Below are 17,958 nucleotides of genomic sequence, written 5' to 3'. Positions count from 1 at the left end.
AGAAGCAAACGCTAGAGGAAAAGGAAAAAAAATTAAATCCTCCTTTCCTTTGTCAGACAGCCTGGCTGTGGCTCGGAGCCGTTACAGAGAGGCTGTGCACTCCTGAATGCTAAATAAGCTCCCAGGCTACATACTTTCTCTCGCCGGAGCTTAAAAAGAGATCTCACTCCGCGCAGGGACGTGTTGGCATGGCAACGTGGAAAAAAGAAGTCAGCAACGCCTGGCACTCCTTGCAGGAGCGGCAGACTGTGCGACTCTCATTTTTGTAAGCGATCCGACGGTACCTACCTCCTCTCCGCCCAAGGTTAAACCCGCGCCCAGCTGCGTGCGGAAGGGCAGACGTCCAGCCCGCGCGCCGGGAGGACCTGCCTCCATCAGAAGCACCTGGGGACGGCGGGGAGCTGTGCCTTGCGCTGGGCGAACCTGCGGTTAGCCAGGGCTGGAAAGCGCACCAAGCCACACACACGACCGTCCGTAACGGGGAAAGGGGAGGAAGGGATTTGCGAAGCGTGGGGGTGAGCGGGTTAATGACCGTGGCTCCGGGCTCTTCTGCTCACAGCGTGAGACCCAGAGAGCCGATAATTGCCTGCGCACAGGGCGAGGGGCCAGGAAATGAGGTGGGCGATGCCCACCAGCATGTCCCGGGCTGTCAGCTAAGGACCGGCTGCTTCTCTTTCACGATGACTTTGGAGAAGAAGATGCCATTTCAGCTCTGCCTGAAACAAGAGCAGCTCTCCGCCTGCAAAACAAGGCTCTGTTGTTTGGTAATGGACCTTCCTCCAAACCCTCCTGCCCTCAGATCAAAACTGGAATGGAAAATTATATGCTGGCACAGTCGCCAGCGATACCACCTTCCAGCTGCAATCGCAAAGACCACTGCCCACTGCCAAATATTGCCCAGTGCTCCTGCACCTCCTTCATGCTGCCACGCTGGGGATGGAGACGGTGATGGCTTCCCTTCAGACATGACAGGGAAGAGCCATCGAAGCGCTCCACCTTCGCCTCTCTGCAAGGGGCAGAGCTGAGCCAAGCCCAGAGGGCAGGAGCCGGCAGCGCGCAGCCCTGCACAGGGCCGTGCCGCCTGCCCGTGGCTCTGCCGCAGCCCTCCTGCGTGACTGGGGTAGCTCCCTCCACACCCGTCTGCCTTTTCTCCTGGCTTTTACAAGCCTTGTCTACATAATTCACAAATGCACAAGCTGTCTCCCACAACATGCTGAAACGGACGCCAGCACAAGGGGCCACGATTTAGAACGTGGCCTCTGGACACAACTGCCCCACCAGTCACTCGGCTAACGCCAGTGCCGGAGGGTCGAATCCGGCCCACGGAAACAGCGAAGTCAGGATTTACAGCCCCCATCAGAGCAGGCGGTCAAACGTGGATGGCGGGGAGGCAGGGCAGAGGCGAGCAGACAAAGGGCAAATTTTTGTCCACAAAAAGGGGAGACAAAAGCCAAAATTTAACTCCCAGGATGTGTTCTGTATTTGACGGGCTATTCACCCTGCAGCAGCGATAGCTATCCTGGCTGCAGCAGCCCCCAAAGAACAGCTGCAGACATTTTCAAGAGGCACCTTCAACAAAGAGCGCTCGTGGCATACACCCTGAATTACCAGTGTGGTTGGAACAACAACATTTCCTCCATCTCCTGGCCTCGTTGCTCCGTGTTGCATCTCCGAGGTTGTTATTGATTACGTTTTCTGGGAACGCTGACGGCACCGAGTGAGCGAGCGCTGGTTGCCAGGCCAACACACTCACAGGCGTTTCGCTCTTACTCCTTAAGGAAGCACAGCTGCTTATGCAATTCCCTCTTACGATGCTCATACCGTAACAAGAAAACACCAAAGTGAATCAAAACACCAAGAGGGAGCCCAAGGGAAACGGCTGGTTGATGCCTTCTCTTGGCCAGGTTCAGCGCTGACACGGCACAATGCAGCAGCTGACTGACGGTGTTACTGCACCTGCTCTGAGGTACGGTTCTCAAAAGTGAAGCTGAACCACATGCTGACATTTTCCGAAGAGCTTTAGGGATAAAAGAGACTGATGGCTGAACTTCTCCAGGTGTCTGACTGCCAGCCATGGGACCTGCACACTGGGTTATCTCACCCCACGCCTTTCAGTAGTTTTTGCATGCTTGTACTGCCCAAAACTGTGCCAGACCCTGCAGCTCCTACCAATACATTTCAATCGCTGACTGATTTCTGAAGTCCCAAGAGGAGGTGGGAGGGCAGAGCCAGCCCCTCAGAGAGGTTAGGGTTGAACAAAATGCAATGTCTCACTGGATTTAGTGACCGATAGTGCCAGCCACAGAAAAACCTGCAGAGACTGGTCTCTGCGGCAGTTAGTGAATATTCAGAGTCAGGGAGAAGACCGCTGGGGTGGGAGACGCATGGGAAAAGATGGAGTTTCTCTGGCCTCACTCCCGGTCCTCTGCAGAGGAACAGCTGAGAAGATCTCTACAGCAAGCTTAACAGAGAATGGTAAAAGGTGCCCCAAAGACGTTCTGCTGCCTCCGTCTATGCTCTCTTCAGCAACATAATTGGAACATGTCTAAAATATTCCAATAATGCATCCCAGAAAATGACACTTGTATTACTCCTAACACAAAGAAGAAAAGTTTCAGAAGTCTGGTATGTTTGCCTGCACGTAAATTGGCAAAGATGATGGTGCACAGTAATTACTGTCACAGTTCCTGGGCAAAAGGAGGGAGATCAAAATGCCTAATTAACAGCTTCTTTCCCATGGGAGCCATCAATGACATGGTAAGATACATTCTTCCGGCTTTGTAAAATAAACCACTGAAACGGGACAAACACAGCAATCGCATTCCTCTTTGCATGTCATTGATTTTGCATCCTTCTGTGCATTCTGTTGCCGAGACATGCTGCTTGCTGAAAATGCACATCTGACACAAAGAGGTGCGAGAGGCACCTTTGGGGAGCCGGCGCTCAGGGAGCTTGTGGGGGCTCTGGTAACTCCAGGAGGGCTCGGGCAGCAGCAGGACGGCCAGCGCAAACAGCCAAACGAAAAGGAAAGTTCTGACAAAGCAGTCCTGTTGGAAAGAAAGACTAAAAAGGCCTCTGTACAAAGAAGGCCTGTTTGTATGTTTACTGGCAGTGCCATCTGAGTATTATCGCTTGTATGGCAAGAGAGAAAGAGGAAGACACACAAAGGAAAAGAAGATTAAATGAGAAGTCTCTAGAGAAAAACCATTAACACACCAGGGCCCAAGCGGTGACTCGGTGCAGTTTCAGCCTGGAGGGGCTGTCGTGACCCCTTGCACAGAGCTGCGATCCTGCCCCCGCACAACCCGCCTCCGCGGCTCCAGTCCTGGCCCTCGCGGGCTGAGCGCCCTGAGCCGGCAGAACTAAGCGTCATGGTGATTTTCTACAGCCCAGTGGTGATGAGGGCCGTGAACAAGATCCTCTTTACCTGGAGAGTGGCTACTACAAGGCAAGGCCAGGAAAGACGATGGGATATAGACTGTTTCCTTGACACGCTGCCAGGTGGCTGAAAACAGCACTATCCCTATCTTCGCCACGGCTTTTTTGCACAGCCAACCTAAAGGGACTCCCCACCTCTGCGCAAGTATTTACTGGCCGTGACCAGGCACGTCTTTCAGGCTGACATCCCCTGCAGCTTATTTAAATACGCTTATTTAAAGAGTAGCTGGTCACCGAAATAGATTTGTTGCAGATGCCCATTTAGTCTGGCTGAACAAAGCCTAAATTAGGATAAATTACATTCAGGGCTGTAACATGAATTGCCCATTGCCACTTTTCTCCTCGGTTGTTCCCTGCAGACTGTGCTATTCCTGCTGTCTGAATCCTCTCCTCTCCGGGGTAGTATCTGCCATCATGCAAAAGCTGTGTTGGCTCTGGATGAACAGATAAAACTGAACCTCCTTCTATTGCCCGTACCTTACCTTCAATTCTTCCTTCTTTCCCTGCCACTTCCCGCCCTGCTTTCCCCCTCACAGCTTCCATCCCACCAGCTCTCGGCCCGTCTCCCGCTGCTGGCTCTGCCCCCACCCTTCCTCAGCCCCTCGCTCACCCCTCAGCCCAATGCTGCCTCGTCTCCCCTCCTCTTCCCAGGTCTAGGGCTCCCCCTCTTTCTGTTCCACGCACAGACTAACACGCACCAGCCTGTGGGTCCCCCCAGCCGCCAACCCCCCCGCCTCTCTCACTTCTCTGCCGTGGGCTCTCACCCAGCCTTCCTGTGACTCCAGGGCTCTGGAAAACCAGGCAGGAGCGCTCGGCCTGCGGTCGGCCCGCCGTGCTGTGTCAGCGAGCCTGCTGCAATCTCCTGGCAGTCTCTTTGCATCCTGCATGGGTTGGGGACCCTGCCAATTAACGAAGGGCTCTGTTTGCCACTCTGGCAGGACGCGTGATTGTCCTTAACACTGACTGACACCAGGACAGAGCCACTGTCCTGAGGCTCTGGTAATAGGATTTCAGGAAATGCCTTCCCGTCATCTGTCAAAAAAATAATTCATCAAATAACTGTGTGGGTAATCCAAACCCCCTCCGATGATAAACCTGAATTTGGCATATAATGAAGAAAGCACTCAATCAGCTGAGTCACTGTACATAAAGACATATTGTAGAAGATGCGTCACAATGCATCTAACTACTTTTACCCCTAATTATATAAATTTGACAGGTTAGTCATTATATTACCGAAAAGAAAAATAAATGCATTTTAAGTGTAAAACACCAAACCTCTTGACGTTCCTCGCAAGTCAAATACAATGGATTGTGTTGAACTGCTGGTTCCCAGGGAACGCTGCAGCGCATCTGTACTGCTCCTCCGCGCCTCCCCCCAGTTAGCTGACCACTTTTCAGTACGCAAAGAGAAGGCTGCCACTCTTGTATTTCATTATGTGTCAAACACATCCCGTGCTCTACCATGGGGTCCAATCCAAAGCTTTCCACGTCAGCCCACTTCAGAGTGAGTTTCTGAAGATTACGCTATCACGCCTCCTTTGCGGCACACATCTCATGTGACGTGAAAATGTCTGGCTCGACAAGAGCTACGGATGCCATCCTTCCCTCTCCGTACTTCCAAAATCCTCACCAAAGATGCTGTGTGTGTGCGCAGGTGAGAAAGGACATGGACAGGCATGGGTCAGGGAGAGCCCACTGAAACTCGGCGGCCCTGGGGCTGCGGGGTGCGGCAGACCGCCCCGAAGGCAAGGTGTCTTCAGGAGCCCCTTGGGAGCAGCGTGGCACTTGCGGCTGGCAGAGGCGCGGGCTGCGGATGGAGCGGGGCTGAGCTGGTCGTTGGTACACCAATACATACAGAAAGGAACAGCTGCTTTACCGCCCTTACTTACATCACACATCCCTAACGGCTATGCCAAACAACCCAGCCTATTCCCTCACACCTATCTGCCTGACTTCCGTGGATGCCGGATCAGGCCCTGAGGCTGCCCTGTCCACAGCGCTGTGCACTCTCCCACGTTCCCATCGGTCCTTTTGAAAGGAGGGCATTGATGTGTCTCCATAATGCAGCCATTACCAGCACGATACCGAGACAGATCAATCAAAGGCAACACAACAGCCAGATTCAGAGGATTCCAAAATTGAGGTCAGACTCAATAACTCTTAGACAGATGCCAAGAGAGAGAAACGCGCGCACACACACACACATACACAGGAAGGCAAATTTTAACTGTGCAAACCTAAAAATGTCACTTGCAGTGATGGATTGGATGTGTTTTGGCAAGAACTTATTTCCTCCCCCACTACCACCCCTCGCCTCTGCATCAGTGTTGGCATAAGGTGCCTTTGTCCTGGGGGCCCGACTCTAACCTTCCCCTTAACACACAGCCCTCAGATTTTACAGCACGAGCCCTGCAAGTGGGTGCCCTGCTGCTTTGCTGTGCCCCGCAGGGACTACTGCACTGCTGCAGAATACCTCTCCCTAGGAGAGGGCCATTCCGTAAATCCCAGCTCCTGGGTCAGCCAGGCGCTGGAGAGCTTCCTTAGGCGAAACGCCTCAAAACGTAACTGAGCTCTCATCGGCAGGGATGGGGCGATGGGCGCCTGCCTGGGAAATGCCCGGTCTGTACTAGTGCTCCGCTGCGGATGAGCTGGTTGTGGCAGCTGCTGGGGATTTACGGACTCCGACACAAAGGCTGAGAAGCCAGAGATTTTCCTAGGTTATGGTGCTGGACTTGCACCAGGGAAAATAAAATCCCTGTAAATCTACTCAAACCCACAGTTTGGCTTAATTATCTCAGTCGACCTTCAGGCTTCCTGTGCATTTTCTCCTCAGCTGTTTGGAGTCAGTAAGCTACTACAAATGATTAAACGATTCACATTATTGGTAATTATGTGTACCAGAGTGGCATTTAAGAACCCTACCTGATACAACACCCCACTGCAGTTAAAATTTACAAGCAGACAAACACAGCAAAGATGACTGAATTTGGTGGCGAATGGCAATCCTGATTTCAAGACCAAACGCTGAATCAAACACCAAAAATCCACCTCTAAACTTCCTGCTTCGCAATGCATTAAGCACATCCAGCTAGTAAATACTAGTGTAAAGTGGCAACACACGCCCCGGTCCCTTTCTATCACCACAGTTATAAGTTGCCAACAGGTTTCTCCTTCAAAAAGAGAAAAATGATTAAAAATATATCTTAAGTATCCTAAGATGGTCTATGTTGCATTAATTAAATACGGGCTTAGCCAACGTGTGAGTGTGCAGTGCACAAGTTTCCAGAGAGCTAGGAATTCATGCATGAAGGCAAGCAGTTTTAGAGACTTTTCTAGTGTTCAAGGACAAAGAAAGATGCCACAAGATAAGCTATATTAAGGCTCCCAAACAAAACCTGTATGTATCAACAGTACGTCCCCACACCAGAGATCTTGCAACCTAAGCAGACAGTGAGAAAAAAGCAGGGGAGGAGGAAATGAGGCCACAAAGTGGTGACTGAAGCGAACTTCACCCGGATCCAGAGCAGTCTTGTTCCCTCGGCAAGCGTGTGTCCCCAGTCCCGCCACCTCCTCTAGACTATACTGCCTCATTTGCACTTGTTCTGCTGTTTAAGCCCTTGCCTCAAAAAGCAACATGAAAATACACTACTACGATGCCTGCTGATGGGCAGCAGTGGGTTCCCACCTCCTCTCGCCCATTAGCTGCAAACTCCTCAATTAAACGTTCAGGTCTCTCTCAGACACTGACAACTGCTCAGAACCTGAGCTAGAGAAAGCCTGAGAAGAGCATTTCTCTCCTCCCTTTCTAAGGAGAGGAAACTCCTCTTCACCCTCTAAAGTTATTCCCACTTCTCCATGTGTACGGGTGGGACTTGTCCAAGATTGCGTGAAAAATCTGTGGCAAAGAAGAGAAACACGCTCAGTCTTCCCACGGCCCACGCCAACCCCAAGAACTGCAGCATCTTACCTCTGTAATTCCTGTGCATCTGCTCCTGCTTATTTGCTGGCTAAGGACGGCACTAAGTTGGGTTACAGCAAAGCGACAAGACCTTATTATCATCACCCCCAAACAACCATCAACAGTGTGTTCACCTGAATGTGTTCACCTGAATGCTTACACAGGATTTCTTTTACCTTTGGCTTTCAAGTTTTGGCTATCCACTAGAGGAGACTCTTAATATCTAAACCCATTTACTTTTAGCAGAGATCCATTTCCAGCACAATACTTACGAAACGACTGTAGGGTCCAAGGGCCTTAAAATTCTCCAGTTGCTGAGAAATTATGGATGGCATCTCCAAATGCTGTCAACAGCCAACAAACTGTGCTAGAAAGATCTCTTTAGCATGGATGGATGCATCAAGGGCAGTTGTGTCTGTACAAGAGAAATTTCTCTTGCACTGTGCATTTGGGGTTTAAAGTGGGAACTCTGCACAGAGAGAATTAGCATTTATTTCTAAAACAGGAAACTTGCTTTGCATATTTTATTTTGACACAGTCACACTTTTTTTTTCCCCAAACAACAAGCTGAATGTTAAAATCCTAACATAGTTTACAAATAGACAAAGCCCCAGTGAGCATCCAGTGAAATATGCCTGGGCAAGGGTGAATAAACGCTGACACTGAATTGTGGTATTCCCAGTCAGATTGAGCAACACGTTATTCTGCAAATAGTTGGTGGTTTCAAGAAGGTGGCATTACTTGTGAGCAGTAACAGGAGAACCCATCCTTCACGCACACACAAACGCACGCAAGAGCAACACGAGCTATCCGTGCACAACAGCTGAGCCGTTTCCTACTCCCTTCCAGCCCAGAGGAGCTGAGCGGCTGCTCTAGAGCAGCCTGTTCTCTCGTCCCCAGAGCGGTGACCCTGTCCCATCTACCAAGACGCACTAAGGCACCGCCATGCCTTTCCTGAAGTCTTCTCAGAGCACTGCCCGGGATCCTGGGTAAGGACGCAAGCTATGCAAACCCAGACGAAGATGCAGCCCTTGCTGTGAAGAGCTAGTGCCCTTCCAAGGCACACACTCCCTCATGTCAGCTCCCCGTGCCCCGGGGCACGCTTGGCTCCAGCTAACATTTCCTCTTGGAGAAACATCATCCAGTGGTCTGCAGAGCCCCGTGTTTCGTGGCGGGGCATCGAGGTGCATTACCTGCGGTCTCTCTGTCCCCCGCCGACAGCTCCCCGTTGATCCCATTCTCTTTGGTCTGAGCGTACGTCCCCGGCTGCTCGTGGCTGCCCAGCCCCGGCTCCTCGTCCTCTCGGTAGGGAAATCCATTGGCACTTCTGACCAGCCCGGCACCCGCACCACCCTGTTCCTTAATTTCAGGCGAATGTGGGTGTGAAGAAGCCTCTGTTAGCTGGCCTGAAGTCCAGTGCGGTGCCTTGGCTTCGTCTTTCCTATCCTCCGCCATGTCTCCTTGCCTTCACCACTTGGCCTGTAACGACATTAGCAGGAGAGATCAGCTCCGGGCGGGTGACTGTGCCGCTGGCCGGCAGGCAGCGGCCGGGCGCAGCGCAGGCGCCTTACCAGCAGCGCTGCCAGAGAACTCGCGTCCGGCAGATGAGAGAGGGTTTAAATGCAGAGGTGTCTCTGCTTGTCTGTCCTGGGCGTGAGTGAACTGCTTTAAAACCAAAACAAACCACAAGCGGTAAAAATTATGGGTCAAGTCCTCCCTGACTCCCGTATGCCTTACAATTATTAGCTCCAGTTTCTTGAGGGCTGCCCTTTCGTTAATCTGATTTTAACTCATTAATTACAGTTAAATGTCGACCCACTTAACGAGAAGTGAATCGGTCATCATAATGCATAATCTTCCCGGGGTGATAAAGGGAAGAATGCCACAACTGCTAAAAGCAGTGAAGCTGCTATTGCAATATTCATTGCAGTTGCAAAGAGCAAGTGCTCTTTGGGCACAGAACTGCAGGGCGATGTGTCCTCTGCTGCACGTGCAATCTGCTGCTAGCCATGACAGAAACCACATTTCAGAACATGCACTGGGTTCCCGAACGTATGTGCTCCTTGACCCTGTTTATATCCCCTCTTACTTGCTGTTTTGTGAACGTTCGCACTCATTCCTTTTTGTCCAAAACAGCCCATGGGGCACAGTTGTTTCCCATACAAGCATTTGCATTCTCTTATGACTATCTGTATTTATACATAAACAAAACTCATCATTATTTGCTACTTCACACTTATTTCTCTCCTGTTAATTAATTAGCTCTCATTTGTCCAAGCCAGGAAAAGAAGCCACTGCACAAGCCATAGGCTTTGGCTGCTCCTCACAGAAAAATTTAGTGGTAGCTCCTCAATATGTAAGCCTAGGAGACAACATGTCGTAATCCATGTTTCCATGATAAAGTAACCTCTGGGGAGGAGAGAAAGGCTTGACCTGAGCTAGCCACTTCAAAGTGAAAACCAGCAGACCTTTTCCAAAAGCACTTGCCACCTTTTTTTTCTTGGGAGAAAAAAAACACCTAAAAGAAATCAGCTGAACGCAGTCAACCAGCCACCTATCACAGAGGCTGAGCAGGCTAAAAAACAAGGCACAAAACTGGATGGTGCATATATCCTGCAGACATTTAACAAAAACCAAAAAAACAAACCAGAAAAAAAAACCTAGTTTCCACAGAGCGAGGTCAGCTTGCAGAAAAGCTCTGAACATTAGAAAAAGCTATTGTTATTTGTCAGATAATCATTCACAATTGATAACTCGACCCCTTTCTGATCAGGTATTATCCTTTAATAATAATGGCTTTCAGAGCTACTTTAAATTAAAAAATCATCATGACTCATGAAAATTAGATTTCACTCACAATAAATACGTGACTCAAACCGTAGTTCCACCCCAAAAAGGACTAATAACTCTTTTGCCTCCCGGTGAAACCGCCGTGTTTTGGGAAGCGCAGCGCACTCTGCTCTCACCCTGACCCAGCACCATTCCCCGGGGATAAGTAATTGCATAAAGACTGCAGGAGCAGATGATACTTCAAGCCCAGCGTTTCCTCTGAGCTGGAATGAAAAGGTGGGCTGAGCAGTATCACAAAGCTGGGTGGCAATGAGACATGCCTCAATCAACCACAGAAATAGTAAACACGCTCCACATCCCTTTGCCTTCCCCTCCTCCTTTACCCTGATGGGAGACTCAGCAGTGAGCCATTCTGCGCACACAGCAAGAGCCGTCACGCAGCCATCTCAAATCATACCAGAAGAGCTGAGGGGTAATTAGGGAGGAGAGAGCCCGGGCTGGGCAAAGAACATCTCCTGCGCACCAAAGAGATAACCCTCTGCCTCTAGGTCTATTTACTGCATGACGCTAGAGAACATTTTCTGACCAGAGCCTTTCCAAAACATGAGGCCACGGGACAAACATCTCCCTCCGTTCAGGAGTGAGCAGCACACATCCAAAGCCACCGACGTTTGGGGTGCGAGGACAGAACAGAGCCTGTTCTGGGAAAAAAGGAGGCATTCTCATCTACATCCCCTGAGGAAGCTCAGGGGGGAAAAAAAAAAAAAAAAAAGAAAAAAGAAAAAAGAAAACCCCAAACCCTAACTCGAAGCTTTCCCCACCAATCCCGTGCACTGTGAACCTGACAGCGAGCCCCAGGCGCAGTACGAGCCTGCCCATCAGCTTCAGCACTCAGCCCCCGGGGCACCCACGAGAGGGGCCCAGAGCCTCGGCAGGGAGACGAGGGTTACGCAAGACCCGAGCGTGGGGAATGCGGTTCTGAAAATCACCGGGACGAGCATAGCGGTTATTATCCCACCGCTGCAGTTTGGAGGCTGTTATCCCTGAAGCGCCCTTCCCCGTTCCAGGCAGACACTCCCTGCTTCACTTGGAAGCTCTTGAGGAAGGATATTCACATCCTTACAATGGACTGTGTCACAGAAGTCCTCTGTGAAAGTAACAGAAGTGCTTTTATCTTTAAAAATAAATACAGTGGGCAGGCTTCAATGAGAGCTGTGTGTATCTGGAGGCAGAATTTGGCTCAGTATTTATAATAGCTGGTTACAGAGTGAAACATGGATGAATTCATTCTTGACTCTCTGTTATTCATCAAGTGCTCTCAGAGTTTATAATGGTAGTAGAAACACAGCGAGTGAGTCACACAATGCATCTTTGTACTCAGCAATTTAGCAATGACTATCTGCTGTGATTCATCCACAGCTCAGGTTCAAATCCAGAATACACAGGTGTGCTTTTACCATCAGGTTAGTTGGTTTCCGTCATTTCATTGGCATACCATGGAATTAAATTAATCAGGAAATTCAAATATTGACACAGAAATACCAGGAGTGGACAAATATTATGGCAGAATTTAAATAGCGTTAGTATATAAAAAGAAGAAACGTGAAATAGTTTGGACAATCTAGGGAAACACAGTACTTCAGGGAAGCAAAAAGTTCCTCTTTCTACTACGATTTTCTTATTCTTTGCATAAACTGCAATGAAGGCTTTCAAAAAATACCAGAAAAGAAGGCACACCCAGTCCTCTAAAATGTCATGTTGCTTAGTTAAAAAGTAATTTGGATATTTGCGAGCCTTTTTTCCCTGCCCATTATAGCAGAACCCCAATATCAGAGAATGCGCAGCAGCAATCCTACTCGTACATTCTCACCAGATGTCCTCACCGTTTTTCTCGTCCAGCAGCTGAAGTTAGTGGCGGTGAGAGGGTGACCGAGGCAGGCGCTGGACCACGGCAGCCCCAGGCGAGCAGGAGGCTCGCAGGAGGCGAGCAGGGAGGGCGGCAGAGCTGCACCAACGCCCCAGCGCGGCCCCTTGCTCCAAAGCCACGCTGGTGACACCACGCCAGTGTGCCACGGGGCACGAGTGTGAGCCTCGGCGCAGGCTGTGCCAGCCGCACGGCACGGGACTGTGGAAACACTCCTCCTTCATTATGTTCCCCACCTTGAAGCCTGACCACTGCCAACCGTGCAAACCGGGTACGGGAGCGGGGGTGGGAAACGCCCCCTCCTTCTAGAGGGATCAAGCAGGCACAGCTCTGCACCAGAAACCACATCAGCGACACCGACCCACATCTCCTGCGGGCCATGCCCAGCCCTCCCCGAAAGGCTTTCCTTGCCCAGGCTGACACGCAGGATGCTACTGAGACCCTGGCCATTCCCTGTCCGGAGAGATCACGCTCCACCGGCAGCCACCAGCAGCGAAGAGACACTTCACAGACCTTAAATCCATGTCCTTGTAACCCAGGCAGTGCACTAGGGATGGCATTATGGATCTGAACTGGACATCTTGCCTTCTAAACTAATAATCTGTAGCAGAAATGATGGTAAAAACAAATTCCCCCATCCTTTTCAGCCATTTGGGAACTGAATAGAGACAAAAAATACTTAAATAACTTGGAATTAACACAAAGGGACAAACCTCGTGGGGAACATGTGGTCCAACTTTGCAGTTAACTCCTCCTTTCACAGGCACAGCACAAACGTTTCTTAACCCATATGCTCTTCTATGGGATACCAGCTCCTGTTGCCACGGCTGGGTTGAACTGAGCCCGCGTGCTCTGAACTCAACACACAGCAAATTACCCACAGTAATACAGCATGAGAGCATGATATGCAAAGCCCAAGATAATGCCGATTTAAACATCCTGTTGTGCTAGCTGTCCTATATATTTTGTGAGTACGTCTTGCAGAATCATCTTAGCGTGATATTAACATTGCCTTTGCATGTAAGCAGATGAATCTTCTATGAATTTCACTTTTTAAGGAAACAGAATTAGGCCAATACTGAAGGACTTTGCAAATACCCCACCCTCCTGCTTCAAGCCATGTTTTTACCTACTCCTGTGTCTATGAGCCCATTCACGGTGAAGTGAGGCTATTTGATTTCAGGGAAGCTAATTCATTATCTAAGAGAAACAGCCACCTGGATACATGGAGGAAAAGCTACAATTCCAGTTCAGGGAGAGAGTAACACCGGAGGTTCCTAAAAGGAGAGGCAGCAGACTCCTCCAAAAAGAAGAACAAACCCTGGCAGGGGGCACGGCCAGATCCTGAGCTCAGTGGAGGGAGAGGGGAGGAGAGGGGAAGTGCCACCTGTATGGCTCCAGGGCCAAATCCTGCTTCCCAGAGGGCTATTTAGCTCAGATGCACCATAGCAATGGCTCAGCTCCCCGGCTCCCGAGGCCGGAGCAGGAGAGGGTGGGAATTGCTCCATGGAGGCAGGCGGGGGCGCAGAGGCATGGCTAGCACGACCGCAGGTACCCAGGGCTTCCAAAACTCCTGAATGAGACTGCCTAAAAGAGAATTTTTTATGGAATTTAAGAAATTCAGAGAAATTCTTTCAGAGAAAAGAAATTTATGAGGTGAGGTGTTCATAAATTTTTGAAGAAAAGAGGGCACCAAGCAGTAGAGAAGAAGGAAATTAAGATGTCTCTAAAATAAGTTACATTAAAAAAAAACCCCACATTAGAAAATCCATCCTGCTTTAACGTAAAAAACCCACAAACCATATACTCAAATAGGGTGCAATCTAACTTACACTGGTAAATAACACAACCAAGAAAACCTTTAATTCATGTCCACATACCAACTGGCCAGTTCGGATGATGTGTCTGGATATTAAATATCAGGTACTGAAGGTCCCAAGGGAATTTGCCAGTAAATTTAACCTACCGACAACTTATGCCTAGAAGAGCCAAGGAAAGCAGGTAGGTATCAGGAGGCCGGAACAGAAACAACAAGAGACAGATGGTGGGAAATCTAGATGGGCAAAATTCCAATAACCCCCTGCCACCGTCAAAAAGCTCAGCCTGTCGTACGTAGTACCCAAGCCCTATCGGTGCTATCGTCTTCATAGACTCTCCACGGATTTACAAAACACAAGGGCTAATTTTGGATGCCATGAACACATGGAAGGCTTTGCACCCAAATTTCACCCTTTCATTTCAGTTAACATGCATCTTTGCTCAAATTAATGATTATTTTTGGATGTGAGTGGTGTGCCTCACACTGATCAAAAAGAATCACGGCAAACAGCGTGGATGGGGAGAAAGCCTCGTGGTGTCATGCCATGTTAGCTTCCCTCTTACATAAAATGCTTGGTCATGGTCCACAAGCTGCTAGATAATTAACAAAAGTTACCACTTGATCCTAAATGTCTAAGTACCATAATTCTAGTAATACAGTATATTATTAGGCAGAATTATACATTCTCTCAATTGAAGACACTCTACCTCTCAAGCCTAATAAAGGACAAACAGGTTTCTCTGGTAATTTGTAACAAATATGATTTATTTCTTCCTTGTCCACTGCTTGAATTATTAGCTTGCAGCTAGATCTCTCTTTCTAGACAATACGAGCAAGACTATCCTCTTAAATACTACCTTGCCTTTGTTGAAAATGCAGGCAGTGTTCACCTCCTCACACTTGTATTAGCGCTTAGCGGTTTTTAAAGGCTTTTCCATTTCCATACTGCAAACAGTTAGTCAATAGTCACATATTCTCTGTAGAAAATCCTTTTGATTGTACCTTGGATTATAAAACGGCTGAAAACTAATGGATGGCGCCTGGACCAGAGGCTGAACAAAGGAAGCTCACTGTGCAAAGATCAAGAAAATTTACCGCAATCCGCATCCTTGCCAGAGCTGAGAACGAGGGATGGCTGCAGCCTCCGAGGCAGTCGATCGGACCTGCAGCACTGGCACGGCAGAGAGCCAGAGGAGCTCATGCTCCGCACTCCTCCGCTCCTGCACGGTGTCCTGCCTGCGGGCGCCCAGATTCAGACCCTCGGAGCCTCCCGCGGTCGGGCTGGGCGTCAGCGGGGCAGGCAGGCGGGAAGGGCGGGTCACCCCGCTGCAGAGGCCGCACAGCTCCCGATGAAGGGGGCTGCTTTCACTTGGAGAAACGTGAATCTGACGAAGCCGCCCAGCTCTGTCCCGAGGAGGAACCCTGCGCGGCCCGGCGGCACAGCCGGCTGGGGTACGGGAGGGCCGAGGTGCAGCACCAGCTGCATTTCCGTTGGCAGCAAGCAGGTCCATCCTGCTGCAGAACACAGGAACAGGGCAAGGTACGGGAACGAGCCTTCCAGCTGCCACCCCTGACCCACAGAGCTCTTCCCCCCTGGGCAGGCATTCACTTCTCCGGGCTGCTGCAAAGCAGCGCGCAACTGAGCCGACCTGCCGCTGGATGCTCCCCTCCCGAGACGCAGGCACGCCCAGGGACTGCATCAACTTGCTCAAACTCCAGCAATCTAAAACCAAGCGCCCTTCTCTCTTGCAATGGTGAAACCATGGTACTAGCAGCTTCTGCCTGCAAAAAAACCCATCTACCATCACTTCTAGCTAAAAAGCCAGAAGAATCCCTGCACACCCCTTCCTGCTCCAACACCGCCCCTTTCCGACAAACCGTTTCTATTCACAATGCTGCATTTTTACACCATTTACCATGCATCAAACACCCTCACACACACCCATCTATCACTAATCATAATCGCTTCCTGCAGGAGAGAGGAAAGGCATTTTAGCTGGTGAAGGAGATGGTAACCATAACAACAGCACCATGACGACTATAAGTGATATCTGAAACAAGAAATACGGCAAAAACTTACTACCGACAAATCTGGTCCATGACAAGGATGGCAAAAGCACTAAAGAAGCAATACCCGTCAGTAAAGGTGCCAGCAGGAAGCAACGCAAGCCTCTCTGGATTAAATTGCACACAATCCTTCTGCAAATTTTAAGATGAGGCACCACGACAGCCTTGTCTTCTCCTGGTCAGTGAAGAGAAAAGGCAGTGCCTGCTCAATCCTACCCGAGATCTCTCCTGCCTCGGGGAGCCGGAGGGGCTGAAGGATGGAATGAGTGCTGCCGGGAAGCCGGGATGTTTCCTGGCAGCCAGAAGACTCCCAAATTTCTCAGTGGAGTCTTTTGTTTTCAGGAGACTCGTTGAAAGAGCCCTGAACAAGGACGGGATTGCTCCCAGGGGAGCACCTCGGAGGCAGACACACCGCATTGATTTTTCCACCAAGCACACTTCCAAACGGGCGCCGTGAGCCCTCTCCGTGCACTTTAGAGAAGGCATTGCAGTTGGCAGGCTTGTTCGAAACATGAGGCTCCGCAGCCGTTAGCCAGCAACCATCTAAACGTGCCAAGGCCCTGACTTACAATCCTGGCAGAGAAAAAGATTCACCACCACTTGTGGCTTTTTCACCCTCAGTGCAGGAGGCACAGAAAAACCACCACAAATAAACAGCACCAGCTCCCAGGGCTGTGTGCAGGCGAAGTTATTTGGGGTGTGATCAGACAGGGAAGCGTTCAAAGAAGCAGCTGCGCTGCGTGGCCCTCTCGGGGCTTTTCAGGGGCATTCAGCTCACCAGTTTGCGACGCAGCATTGCTCAGGGCGGTCGTTCCCCACTGAAATACTGCGTCACCCTCTGCACAGCTTCCCTCTTCTGACCTCCTTGCTTTTCAAAGCTCTGCAATAATCTAACTGGAAATTAAACCTTTCTACATGGAACACTTTGGTTCTTCCACAATATGAATAAATGGAGATTTTCAACTCCATATTTAAGACTCAATGAAATAAACACTCAACAACTCAGTCCTTATTTGTACCTTTACAGTCTGTTTTTCTCTACCAAACTAATTATAAAAGATTTGCCCCACTTATTACAAATACATTTTCAAAAAGCAAAGAACAGAGGAAACCTTTAGTTTAAGGAGATGATTTTGAAGGGAAAAGAAGATTCAGATAGCATCCAGAAAACATGTCTCCAATAGAAGAAACTTTTTTTTTTTTTCATATTTTCCTCTTACCACAGTGGTCACTTCAAATCTCGGCAAGAAGACAGCTGAAAATCCATACCACCACTCAGCCGAGCTGGGGGACGGGCTATATAAGACAAGGGCGCTCAAAATACTACTTGAGGGGAAAAATTCTTCATTAGTCAGGGAAGAAGTAGTATAGAACTTGATATAGCCATTGCAGGCTGGGGAAAAGAAAGGTAGAACTACTAGAAATACTCACAAAAAAGTCACACTAAAAGCATTGTGGCTGCCAACATTTCACAGTTTGGCCAGCTGAAATCTTGTCCGAAACAAACACTGGCTGGCTAATAAAAAGGAACATTGAATGCTTGGTTCCCCTTCCCACTGCCACTGCCATTATAATTTTCAGTGCTTATAAGCGGCTGAAACAAAGTCATCTTCTGCTTATTTATCGCACAGGTACAGAAGGTGACGGCAGCACGCACTACCCAGTTTAAGTTCTTCTAATTCTTGGACTCATATTTTCAAGCCTGTTGTTTGAAGGAGTGCCAGCCAAACCGCGTACTTGCCACGGCTACTGCAAACAGGCTGCACAGCTATGTGCTTGCTTTGCTCTCAAGTCACACTAATCAATGCTTGTATTTGGACAGGGTCTGCCAAAGGTAGCCCATGAAAAGGCTGGAGGGAAGTTTTGCGGGATTTTCCGCCCCCCCCACATTGACCTTGCTAAGACACATTGATTTGATGTTGCATCTCTTCTCTCAAGAGACTCCATGATGGATGACAG

At 49.5% G+C, this 17,958-nt stretch overlaps 1 protein-coding gene across 9 annotated transcripts in view; it reads right to left on the bottom strand.

Moving 5' to 3' along the window:
- The window catches only part of MAP2 (microtubule associated protein 2), a 232,972-nt gene that overhangs the window by 61,381 nt on the left and 153,633 nt on the right, over positions 1 to 17,958 (bottom strand). For all 9 annotated transcript variants that reach the window (XM_075153705.1, XM_075153709.1, XM_075153708.1 and 6 more), the window contains one exon: positions 8,593 to 8,878. In XM_075153705.1, coding sequence (XP_075009806.1) covers positions 8,593 to 8,854 — 262 coding nt within the window. In that variant the 5' untranslated portion in view covers positions 8,855 to 8,878. The remainder of the gene's footprint in view (positions 1 to 8,592; positions 8,879 to 17,958) is intronic.

Source organism: Calonectris borealis, chromosome 6, assembly GCF_964195595.1.
Source record: "Calonectris borealis chromosome 6, bCalBor7.hap1.2, whole genome shotgun sequence".
Classification (NCBI taxonomy): Eukaryota; Metazoa; Chordata; class Aves; order Procellariiformes; family Procellariidae; genus Calonectris; species Calonectris borealis.
This window is presented reverse-complemented; position numbering and strand designations above follow the sequence as displayed.